This window comes from Dermacentor variabilis, chromosome 6 (assembly GCF_050947875.1).
Source record: "Dermacentor variabilis isolate Ectoservices chromosome 6, ASM5094787v1, whole genome shotgun sequence".
Taxonomy (NCBI): domain Eukaryota; kingdom Metazoa; phylum Arthropoda; class Arachnida; order Ixodida; family Ixodidae; genus Dermacentor; species Dermacentor variabilis.
Window position 1 is genome coordinate 25,942,110 of NC_134573.1, and position 12,094 is coordinate 25,954,203.

The 12,094-nt window shown below is 41.2% G+C and overlaps 1 protein-coding gene across 1 annotated transcript in view; it reads left to right on the plus strand.

Annotated features, from left to right (window-relative positions):
- Clic (chloride intracellular channel protein 5) overlaps window positions 1-12,094 on the plus strand; it is an 89,908-nt gene that overhangs the window by 23,081 nt on the left and 54,733 nt on the right. Inside the window, exon 2 of the mRNA XM_075694886.1 lies at window positions 5,192-5,293. Within this exon, the coding sequence (XP_075551001.1) occupies window positions 5,192-5,293 (102 nt within the window). The remainder of the gene's footprint in view (window positions 1-5,191; window positions 5,294-12,094) is intronic.

Sequence of the window (12,094 nt, forward strand, 5' to 3'; positions counted from 1 at the left end):
CCTAAAGAGAACACACTAATTGGGAGGTCATTCAGAACACTTGGAACACGTTCCCCATATCTAGTCTGCACTCTGGGCAAAATGAGATGATCTCGTAGATGCACTGTTCAAGCAGCGATACATGGGAGGCAAAATTCATTATTCCACAGGTACGTAAGATTTTCTTTAAATAACAACCTGAATGAAGGCATACATGAGCGAAGAAATGGACTATAATTGTTAAGAACTTAAACACCATACATCATGGCATGAATTATAGATTTTAGTAAGCTATCAGCCTTTTGCTCCAAAACACTGAACAAAAGTAAAAAGAACAAATTCCATAGCACAGCACACTGTATTTTAATGCACGAGCTATAATTTTACTCCTATAAATTGGGCATAATGCTTTGATAGAATACATCAGACATGCTGTTTTACGCAGCCATTCACAGATGTTAGCCAGCTGACTGTCCCAAGAAATGTAGGAATCAAAAGGAACACCCAGATATTTGACACTTGAAAGGCAAGGAATAGGAGAGCAGGTGCAATTATTACACTGAAGAGAATGAACAGAGGAATGATGACAGGAATGCGTTTCAGGGGATTGTGGAAACATAAGAGTTTACTTTTATTTTATTGATAGAAATGAAGTTATTACAGTCATGACATTTACTGTGTCAGTTTGTAATTCGACTACAGCTTGATTATAATTAGCATGACAGAATACTAAAAGCATGTCGTCAGCATACTGAAAAACTCTGCAATGAAGAATGGATTGAGTGAGATCATTAACATAAAGTTAAATAAACTTAAATAAAAGGGGTGCTAAAGTCAATCTCTCAGAAACTTCACTGGACAACTGTGTGGGCTTACGTTTAATTTCCGATTACAACTTGAGTTTAGTCATGCAAATAATTCTCGGGGAAAGATAAGAAAGGCCCTCGGAAGCCATAGCTATGAGGTTTACAAATTAGAACATTATGGTTCAAGGAATCAAAAGCCTTTGATATGTCTAAAATAAATGTGCAAGCTAATTCACTGTTTTCGAGAGCATTATTAAGCAAACAAGTTTCATCTAACGCTGACCTAGTGCCGTGCCTGGAGGTAAATCCATATTGGTTGGGTGATAGGTGGCTGTGTGCATTAATCAAGCTTTGCATTACATGAAAAATACTTTCAAGTATCGGAGCAATGCACGAAAGTATTGAAATAGGTCTATAGTTTGTGACAGAATTAACCATCCTGCTTGTGAAAAGGGAAGCTACAAGAGCTTCTTTGAGGCCAGGTGGCATGATTTATGTTGCTATAATGTTGTTTCTGATTGCTAACAGAACACTCTTCAGGGCCTCAGTTTCTGTGAAGAACGTCCACAGACATGCCATCTAATCCCACTCACTGACTTGGACTTTGAATGGTGTTGGGCTGCTAAGCACGAGGCCGTGGGATCGAATCCCGGTGGCCGCATTTCGATGGAGTGCCTCATGATCAGATCATGGCTTTGGCACATAAAACCCCATAATTTTTTTTTATTATTATTTTTTTTTAGTGTTTGAAGTCGAGTTGGATGCAAGTCTTCAGTGCACTCTTGCAGAAAGGCAGACTCAGCCACTGATTTCGGCACAAGGTGACTCGTCGTATTACCAGACAAGTTTGTTGCAGCAGATGAAAAAAATGATGAAATTGGTCTGCTAGAAGAATAGACGGAGATCCAAAATATTTAGCAGTGGTTTCATACACACCTTTATGGTGATGACCCCTTAATTCGTTTATAGACAAAGCCTTAGGTGGATTATTCCTAGACTCAAAAAATTTATTGTGGAAGTGTTTTCATCTTCGACCTCTAAGCACCGCAGTAACTTTATTGCGAGCCATCTTATAAGCTCCACAGAAAAACTTATTTTTACGGGAACGATGATAACATGCCCAAGCTGATTCTTTTTCTGCTATGATGGACAAAACATATACATTTATCCATGGGCAACCCAGTTTTCGTTGTTCTATGACAACCACCCTTTTACATGAGTGCACTATGTGTGCGTAGACAGCAGTAAAAGATTGACACAGTTTACTCGTGGGAACATCCTCAAGGAAAGATCACCAATCGTAATGCTGTAGCGACTAGTCAAGGCTTCTGTTATCAACAACCTCTATTTCTGATATCACTTTTTGGTCTGTAATATGCTGTGACGATAAAAAGGTACACTCCACAAAGAAGTGATCGAACAGGCTTTGCTCAACGATAAACGGAAAGACCTGGTCGTTCTGGGTGCGGACACTTGTGTGATCTAGACATGAAGACTCGGCAGATGTGCCCAAAACTTCGACACGTGTTGGAAGGTTGATAACGGCTTCTATTCCAATGTCAACAAGCGTGTTCAAGTATTAGCTACAATGTGCCGTTTTTTTTTCTTCAGCAAGTCAATGTTAATGTCACTTATCATGCATACTTGACCAGATGGAAAAGTAAGTAGATGCAACTCATCCACAAGCTTTCTGACGCTTTGGTGATGAGCAAAGGGATTGCAAAATATTTTGTGTGAATATGAAGTGCTAGCGATTCAGTGTTTGTAAAGGTTATACTCGGAGGACTCGAAATCCAGTAATCTTTGATAAAAACAATTCCACCACCACGGCCATCTTTGCGCATAAAAAAATGATTGTGGTAACCTTGGATGGAAAACAGACCAATATGCTCTTGCTCAATATTTATTTCAATTAATACAAAAACATCAGCTTTATCATGTGCAGCACCAACTTGGAAACCAAATTCATTCCAGTGCTTGCGAGTACTGCACACATTTACATGAAAAACAGTGAAAGTACTTCTGCCAACTTTTGAAAAGATATTAGAGAGAGAAGGAAAATTGGAATTGTTCACACACAGCCATGAAAAAGACAAAATTACAGCAGACAGAACCAGAAAAATAATTTAAAGAAAAGGGCGATCAGGCTATGCTCTGTCAAGTCAGAAGGACCCATTATACATACAATCGGGTCACATTCCCTCTTCCGAGCATAAATTTTGCCATGTTTCACCCACGTTCTCTGTGCTGTAGAGTGCATTGAGTATGCAGCATTTCTTAAAGCCAGTTTGGATAATTTCATGACTGGTTTCATGACGGGCATGACTCAGGAACTCCGTTAGCTCTGTACTATTTTCACATGTAGGTTAAAATTTGTTGTTCACAAATGCAGGTTGATAGCTTATTTTGGGTAACATTTAAAAAACATAAAGGTAGACCTATATTTGAATAAATATGGTAGTCATATAATGGGGGTTGGTATACTTGTACAGTGTATTGAATGATCAAGAGTAATCCTGCTTCTGATGCTTGCCATGATTCGTTGCTTGAGCTTTGTCTCAAAGTAATAGGCATAATGTCAAAGCAGGAAATCGGCAGTATCTGTTGCAGACCAAGAACTGGTAGCTGCCATCTCTACCAAATCTTTCAAAAATTCCTCAAATTAGGGCTTGTTCTACAATTTTACAAAAGTTGCATCAGTTTCACAAAAAGTGAGTTCTGTGGTCAAAAAAGGTTCAGAACTTGAAAGATGGGTGTGCCAAGATAGCATAAAAAATAAGCACACAAAAAAAGTTGCGGTGGTACCCATGCTGCTCCCGTAAGGCAACACAAGACACTATATGCCAGAGGGTACCTGCTTTTTAGGTAAAGTCAGTCACTGACGCAAGCAAAGTCAAGAACAGCCACTCTAGTCTCTGGTCATAAAGGCTGTGATGACTTGTCGCTTTCTGCTCCAAGTTTGCTGCTGCTGCTTATGTGCTTCCTGTAAAGTTAAATAATTTAATAAGGTCCATACATATCCTATAATATGTGAGCGCTCATGGCAAGCATGAAAAAAAAAACTGAATTTTAAAATTAAGATTAGAAAGTGGGGTGATATTGTAACTCATAATTTAAGAGCACGAAAGAAAAAACACGGTACAGAAAAAGTCGTGGGATGAAAGGAAATTGTAGACGCGGGACAAGTGCTTGTCCCGTGTCTACCATTTTCTTATGCCTGTGTTCTTTTTTTTGAGTTCGTAAATCACGTCATATATGCATCAACTAGGCCCTCTAAAAGCCCTTTTAAAACTGATATTGTATTTATTTATTTAATACTGCCAGCAGCCTTTTTGCAGCCATAGCAGGAGTGGTGTAGGAAGAAATACGATAACAAATACCAAGGTAACAAATATGCAAAAATAGAGCAAAGAAGCAACACAGGCGCCGATGATATTCTCTATAAAAAAACTAAATAAGGCACTAAGTCATCGCATGTGTCGAGAACAAACAGAAGTGGGTAAACAAAAATATCTGCTTTTCTTCCTCCCTCTATTCTCCACATTTTCTTCGAATTTCGTATTGAACAATCGGCATGGAACCTTACTACACAATATTAGAGGCGACTGATAAAAAGGATGCAGGTGACATCATTTGTCACCTCACGTGGCAAATAATTCCATTCTGGTCTGCATGACTTTTTCGTGTGTGAAGCTGAGTGGTGCTTCGAAGATTCCCTGCCTACCAATGGAAATGTTGGGTACATCCGAGCTGGAGCACTCAAATGCAGCTGCAGTAGAACTGCTGCATAAAAACACGGAAGCGAAGTAATCATTGAAACACGACGCCACAGCTGAAGCATCCGTCAGCAACTTTCATGTCATAGTTTTGTCACATGGTCCTTGTTAGATAAATGCAACCAAATTTCTTTGAGTTGCTAAATAGGTAGTTGTGCATTTTCATGTTGACAAATTGGTACCTAGAGTTTTTCACCGTCAGCTGTTTGGCAGGCTGGACAATGCTTCTCTATTAAGATTCAGGGCCCCAGTTTTATTGCGTAATAACCGTTTAACTCATCGTTTAATTTGAAATATGCCACGTGTAATCCAAGGATTTAAGTTCGTCTTTTTTTTTTTCTCCATGGAGCGATTAACATAGAATGCTTTCTTGTGGCTCACGTAACACATGAAGCAGATGATGGGTTGCCTGTTAGAATTTCGGAATGTGTGCAAAGGAAAGGGAAATGCAGTTCACGACAGAGTGCGTATTGATGTGACGTGGTAGAAGTTTGCAAGAATAGGATGGAGTTGGTTGATCCAAGATGGGGACAATGGGAGATCACTGGTGTGGTCTGTCATCCTACCGGATACTTAAATGGGCTTGTGGCCAGCTTGGCTAATAATGTGCCCATCAAAACTCTCCTGCAGGCATCCACAATCGATGGACGGCGAAAAGGGGCCTGCCTCTTCTGCCAGGAGTACTTCATGGACCTCTACCTGTTGGCAGAGCTCAAGACCATCTCCCTCAAGGTTTGTGCCACTGACTCGTATCACATTTTTACCCACTGTGGTGGCTCAGTGTCTACAGCGTTGTTGCCCTGCTAAGCATGAGGAGGCTGTGGCTTCAAATTCAGATGTATGGCCCCATTTCGATGGGGTCAAAATGCGCCCATGTGCCAAGCATTTGGTGCATCCTGAGGAACCCCACTGCAGTGCCACTTTGAGGGCTAATTTGGAGTCCCATTCAGTTGTTTCCTCTGGTTGCAGATGCTGGATTCGTTTCTGGAATTCCCAAAGTAAACTAAAGACTGAAAAGAACGGTAGCATAAGGACTGGTTGTCAGCCCCTTCAGGTGTAGCTAGATGTGTGTTGTCTATCTCTCTTCGTACACTCCTCCTGGCCATCCTTCCCTCGACACACACCATGCGCTCAGCCTTGGTCCTCGTGACATCGCCACATCTTGCACGGCGCTTCTGCAGGTGTGAGGGAGGGGTGGCTGTGCTCTCCAGCCTCCCCACCTTAAGAAGGACAGCAGTGTTCGCAGCCGGTGCAATTATAATTCTGGAAGCTAAGAATGTCTGAATGAGGGGAAAAGTTGTGGCACGATGCTGTGGTGCAAACATTTTGCAGGAACTGTCACCTGCCATTTTTGCCAGTGTACATAGTAATTTTTGAGACAGCTTTCTATTGTTTCCAAGGAAAGAAAATTACAATTTCGATTTTATTTGTGTTCATACTTTCCGAAATTCTCCAAGAAGGGTAGTATCAACTAACTTTTTTTCGTCGTAATTGAGACAGATAGCTCCTCATGTCTTCCGAGTGTGCCAGTACTGTAAGATTACGGTACAGTATGTAAGATTGGATGGTTATATAAATTTATTTACAGCAGTTTCTTGATAACAACTAATGGAGTACATAGTGAAAGAAGGTGCCCGTGTCTGCACGACTTACCTTCTGTCATTCCGAATCTCTTGTCAACTGGCTCAACATTCTGTAGTTTTGAACCCGAACGCGTGTTCAGGCGTACACATACTACTTGTGGACAACATTCTTGTGCTTATGCAAGCAGGGCTACAGAACCGAAGCTCATGCTTGAGATGAGACCACTGCAGAGCATAGTCCATAGTTACTGCCATTCGTAAAATAATTGTTATAGAATGCAATTTACCATAACTGCTTTTAGCATTTTGCAACTATTATTTGCGGGCGTTCACACTTCTCTATGGCAAAAGCCTCAAGATATAGGGGTATTCAAAAATGAGTCTCTTTAAGTATGGTGGTACCCCATCCTTGCCAATAAACCATAAATTTGCCATCAATCTCTAGCTGTGTGCTCATGACATATGGATTCTGCCACGGGCTTGTGTTCTCTTCCACATAGCCTCTACCACAAACCCAGAGTGATAAAACAACTGTTTAAGAATGCATCGCAATTTTTTGGGGAACTAAGCCTGGTAGTACTCCAGTAGTACTCATAATGGAAACATGAGACAAAGAAGTGGCACATGCAAAATATAAGTTATTTTCTATAAAGATGTGCAACACTAAAGGAGCACTATATTATATATTATGCCTTGTCAGTTGTATTGTTTTCCTTGTTGCAATACAAAATAACCATATACCTGCCAACCTTTAAGTTCAAGTTCATTTATTTACCACATAAATGATTCACGTAAGTGGTTGGGTGGGACGAGGTAAATAATGCTGCATTAAGAACAGCTTGACTAGCCCCACGTACCCAGTTCACTAAGGCAACATGGCAGTAAAAGAAAAATACATTTCAATGTCGGTGTCAAATGAGAAAACACATGACATCCACAGAAAACATATTTTACAAAAAGTGAAATTTAACTATAAACATATTTAACACAGCATGCTTAAAACAGAAGTGTTAGAGAGTGTAAGAATGTTTTCATTCGAAATCTAGAAATCAATCAATCAATCAATCAGCTTTATTTCCTTGGAACAGGAGGAGTACGGGACAAAGCTTGAGCAGTGTGACGAGGTCCCGACCCCTTTACAGTTGGCAAAACAGCAGGATGACGGTCAGTCATCCACAAAGAGTTCAAATAAATCAACGAATATTACATAACATCGAGCAACAAAAAGAGTTTTGTAACAAAGCGCAAGAACAATGCAACTCATTTGCATAGACTTGAAATGGCATGAACATGAAAAACAGCGATCAACAAGTAGAGGGAAAAGAATTCGAAAGGATGTACGATTCCTGAAAATAAATGGACTGGGCGAAACGCTTAATGAGAGAATTTGGATTACATGAAGGATCAAAATCTCCATGGTTTAATAGGTTCAGAAGGGAAGGTAGCTTATAGGACAAAGATTGTTCATAAGTTCTAGGGGTGGGTACAGTCCACATTTCTTTGTGCCTGGTAGGACGAACACTTGTGTTTGCTTTTAACTTAGCAAGATTAATTATGGTGTTGGTACCATACCTAACAAAAGCTTTATAACACAGCATCAGCCTATAATTATATAAACAGAGCACTGGAAGAATTTCGTACTTTGTAAAAAGAAGTTTTGTAGAAGAAGCATAATGTACAGCAGCAATATGTCGTATGGCTTTTTTCTGCAGCAAATACATCTTGCGCAAATTAGTTACGCCAGTAGTACACCACACTGTGCTGCAGTACTGCAACATAGAGGACACGAACGCATTGTAGATCATAATCTTCACCTTAGCAGGAAGAATACATCGCGTACGTGCAAGGACACCAATGGCAGACGACATCTTTGAATGGAGGTTTTCGACATGTACATTCCATGCAAGGTGCTTTCAAAAATGTATTCCAAGGGTTTTAACAGAATCCACCAACTCTAACTGCTGAGAGCCCAAAAATAAATTCAACTTCTTTGTCAGCGTTTTTCCTTTAGGCGTGTACAAAATAACTTGTGTTTTTGAAGGGTTTATTTTTAAAGAATTCACCGTGGCCCAGGCATCTAGGTTAGACAGCGTTCTGTTAGCCATCGTTTATATCTCTATTTCGAAGTTCCCTGTAATAAAAACTGTCGTGTCATCAGTATATGAGATGAATGTTGCATTGTCTGTGCAGTGTACAATATCATTTATGTAAATCAAAAACAAGAGTGGCCCTAGAATGCTTCCCTGTGGCACACCAACAACGACCGGCTTCCTTGCAGATGTTTCATTGTTTGTATCTACGAATCGTGTCCCGTTTGAAAGATAGGATGCTAAAAGCCATGCACACCATAGTTATCTAATTTACTAAGAAGGATGGTATGATCAATTAAGTCAAATGCCTTGGAAAAATCGATGTAATGCCTAACGCCATTTGATTGCGACTGAATGCATCTATAATTATTTCTTTTTGAGTCAAGAGGGCTGTTTCGGTAGAGTGATGCTTCCTAAACCCATGTTGAGTCTTTCAACAAATTGTGGTGATTAAAAAATGATAGCAATCTGATATGCATAATTTCTCAATACCTTTCGAAAGCACTGGAATTATCGAAATGGGTCGATAGTTGTTTAGTGCCCCCTTATCACCATGCTTGAAGACTGGAACAACGCGTGAAGCTTGCATTTGTTTTGGAAATATGCCTGTAGTTAATATTAAGTTATAAATATGGGTATGAACAGGGCATATAATATCAAGCACATACTTTATGGGGTGAATCTGGATGCCATTGGCGTCCAGGGACCGGCTGTTACGTATATCACTGATGCAAGAAAAGACTTCTGAGGGGCAAGTTGGGGCAAGAAACAGTGTTACTAAAGCGTTTACGGGCAGGAACTGAGTATAGTTGAGGCCATCAACGTCATTTAACTGTGGTTTTAATGTGAAGATTTCGTTAAACGCGTTTGGTATAGCATTTCAGGAAAGTTTCTGCCCGTTATGACACAAAACATCTGGAATAGCTGAAATTGAATTGGGCTTTAGCAAAGAATTCAATTTGCGCCAGAGAACATCACTTCTTTGATTGGCTGGGTCGCTAAAAATTCCCACGTAATAAGCACCCCTAGCAGCCCTAAGCTGGGAGCTAAGCAAAGGGAGTTGTGCAATGAACAATTACGGCTGGATGGAGTACTCTCATTCCTGGATAGCTACAGCTGCGAAGAAAACCACGCTAATAAAATTGTAACTGGCCCACTTAAAATCTTAGCATAATTTTTTTGCCTTGGTTTATATGTCATGTAATGGGAGTCTGTTTTTTAAGGACATAGCGCCAGCGTCCTCTGCACCAATGCTTCGCCATGCCGCGCAGGGAAATGGCCATTTCGTTTATCTGCTTCACCACTCATCTGGAAGCAGTTGAGCACACTGCGAACGCAAGCACATGCACTGTTACACAGCACAGAATCTCAGCTTGAAGCGCCCCAGTTGAATGCGACCCACGCTGCCCACGCACGAAAGCAAGAGCGCAGTGTGGCGAGCATCGCTTTCAACTTCGCTATGCTTGGAAAACAAGTTGCGGTAACATGCAGTAAGCTTTCTCGCTGTGATTTTATTAGATTACGTACTACGTTAAAAAAAACTGCCTTTAATGGCGACTGTACATGTGAGCAGTTTGCCCGCGAAAGTAAGTGCAGCAGTGCCGTCCCATGCAGCATGGCCGCAACTCCATTGCCGCAAATTGCCATTAGGGAGTTTCGTGTCACCAGAGTTTGTGGGTGCCTCTGTGGCAGGGGTATTAAGTGCCTCTGCTGAATTTTTTGTATTTCTGGCCAGTTAAGGGCAAAACTCATGTTAGAGTACATTATTCAGAAGCTCATTTTTTGATGAGCTTATTAATCCTGACCTGCCTGCCAGTAGCAGTGCTATCCTCTGAGTCAGTGTGTAATGGAAACTGAAATTTCAACATCTATTTTGCGAGCATTTCGTGAAATAGCGCATGGACATTTCCATTTGGGGCGCACACCATTCCTCCTTTGACTATAAAGCAAATTGCCTGTTTGTTCTCCCTAGAGAACAAAGGTTGCTATTGTTTTTAACACATAGTTAACATCTTGACTCTTAAAACAACTTTAGTATTTTTCTCCAGTATTTAGTATTTTTTTTGGCTTCAACTGTAGTATTTCTCAGCATTAAGGTTGGCAGGTCTGTGAGCAAAACCATTGCAATAGTTGTGGCTAGGTGCCTTCCATTTATTCGACACTGTGGTGCTGCGGGAAAGGAAACCAAACTGAATGAGACATCAGTAGGTCTGGACTTCTTGGCGGCACAATGTTGTTCACATGTTTAGAGCTACATTTTGGACTTGGAATGGTGCAATGTGTTTTTTTTTTTCCTATTTCTCTGTGATCAATACACAAAATTTTGCTGAAAATTAGGTATTTCTTTTTTAATTTATGCTTGCCTAACATTTATTTATTTGTTTGTTTATTTATTTACAACATAGGTATCTGCACTTAGTAAATTTTTGGCCTCATGGCTTACTCTAGAATTGCAACTTTTATAGCCACATCTTTTTCTCTTCTTTCTTTTCTTTAAATTCTACTTGTCTATGAATTGAATTAGACATACAGGTACCGGTTGTCATTGTAACATTAAAAACCATAAAATTTAAAATATCTCTTTTAAAATAATAAATTTTGCCATTATTTGAATGTAATGCGAGGGTCGAGTTCAAGCAGTGAAAATGAGGGGAAAAAAATGCTTTCAATTGAGTAAATCAGTAGTACAGCCAAACCTCAATGCATATTACACATTTGATATAATGAAGTAAATATTAAATTTGGTTATGCATGCTTTATTTCAATGGAATATTTTCCTGCTATAGCAAAGCAGCTGTTTGTTTGCACGTGCCTCAATATATACATTCTGTAGCAAGCTTGTCAGATACAGGCACCTACTGATTTTTGAGGTGCCTGATTTGTCGTACCTGCACGATCCCTGCGGCACCGCCACCTGCCCCTAGCACTGACATATAGTGCAGGGGTAGGACTCCCGTGCCATTTTGGTTTCCTGCACCAAACTTCATCAAACAGAAAATTGACTGAAATTGCACCGCGCTGCTCCAGAACGACTTCAGCACGTGTGCTTCGGCAGTGGCTTGCAAACGGCGAGCAGATTCGTTCTCTGAAAAAGAGCGCAGCCAGTCACATTCTGCACATCGCATGAAGGTGCCTCCCAGCATCCAGTAATTTTTGCGGCACTGGACTTTTCGATGCTTGCGGTTGCTGGCGGGTGCGTGGCCACTCGTTGCTGGCGGAACGAGTGGGACGGCTGCGTTTAGGGTGCACTAGAATACGGTTGAGTTGGTCGAGTGGCGCGGTGCTCCCTAGTCGAGCCTCGCAAGACAGTGAAAAGTAGGCAGTGGGAACTAGATATAGGAAAGGTGCGCACGGCATCAGGTTCAGTAGGCGGGCATATCTGTCCCCTGGGCCGGTATAAGCAAACCTATTCCCATTTGTCACAGCATCTGCCACTCTCGGGCCTGAATTGCGTGTGCAGTCGCTTTCCATGTCGTCCTCATCACTGTCGTTGGGCGACACTTTGGCAACAATGGAGGCAACGATGGCGAAAAGCTGAACCTTGTAGCCAACATCCTTTCGCGGTCACAGCAGCGCTGCTGAACTGCTTCGCATTCCAACTACCACAATCCGTAGTCAGTAGTAGATCACTGTCACGTGCCAGCACCCACTTCTTCGTGCCACATATGATAGCACGAATGATGTCTCATTTTTCTTCTGTGCTGAGCACCTAGTGTTTTTTATCAGAGCTTCGGCATGACGCGAGTCCTAACTTGCATGATTGCACAACGCTCTCCAGCACGGCACCAAAATGATGTTGATGCGGCTTCAAGCGCAAGTGCATGGGGCGCTTGGAGGCCGTTCTGATCTCTGAGGCTTGT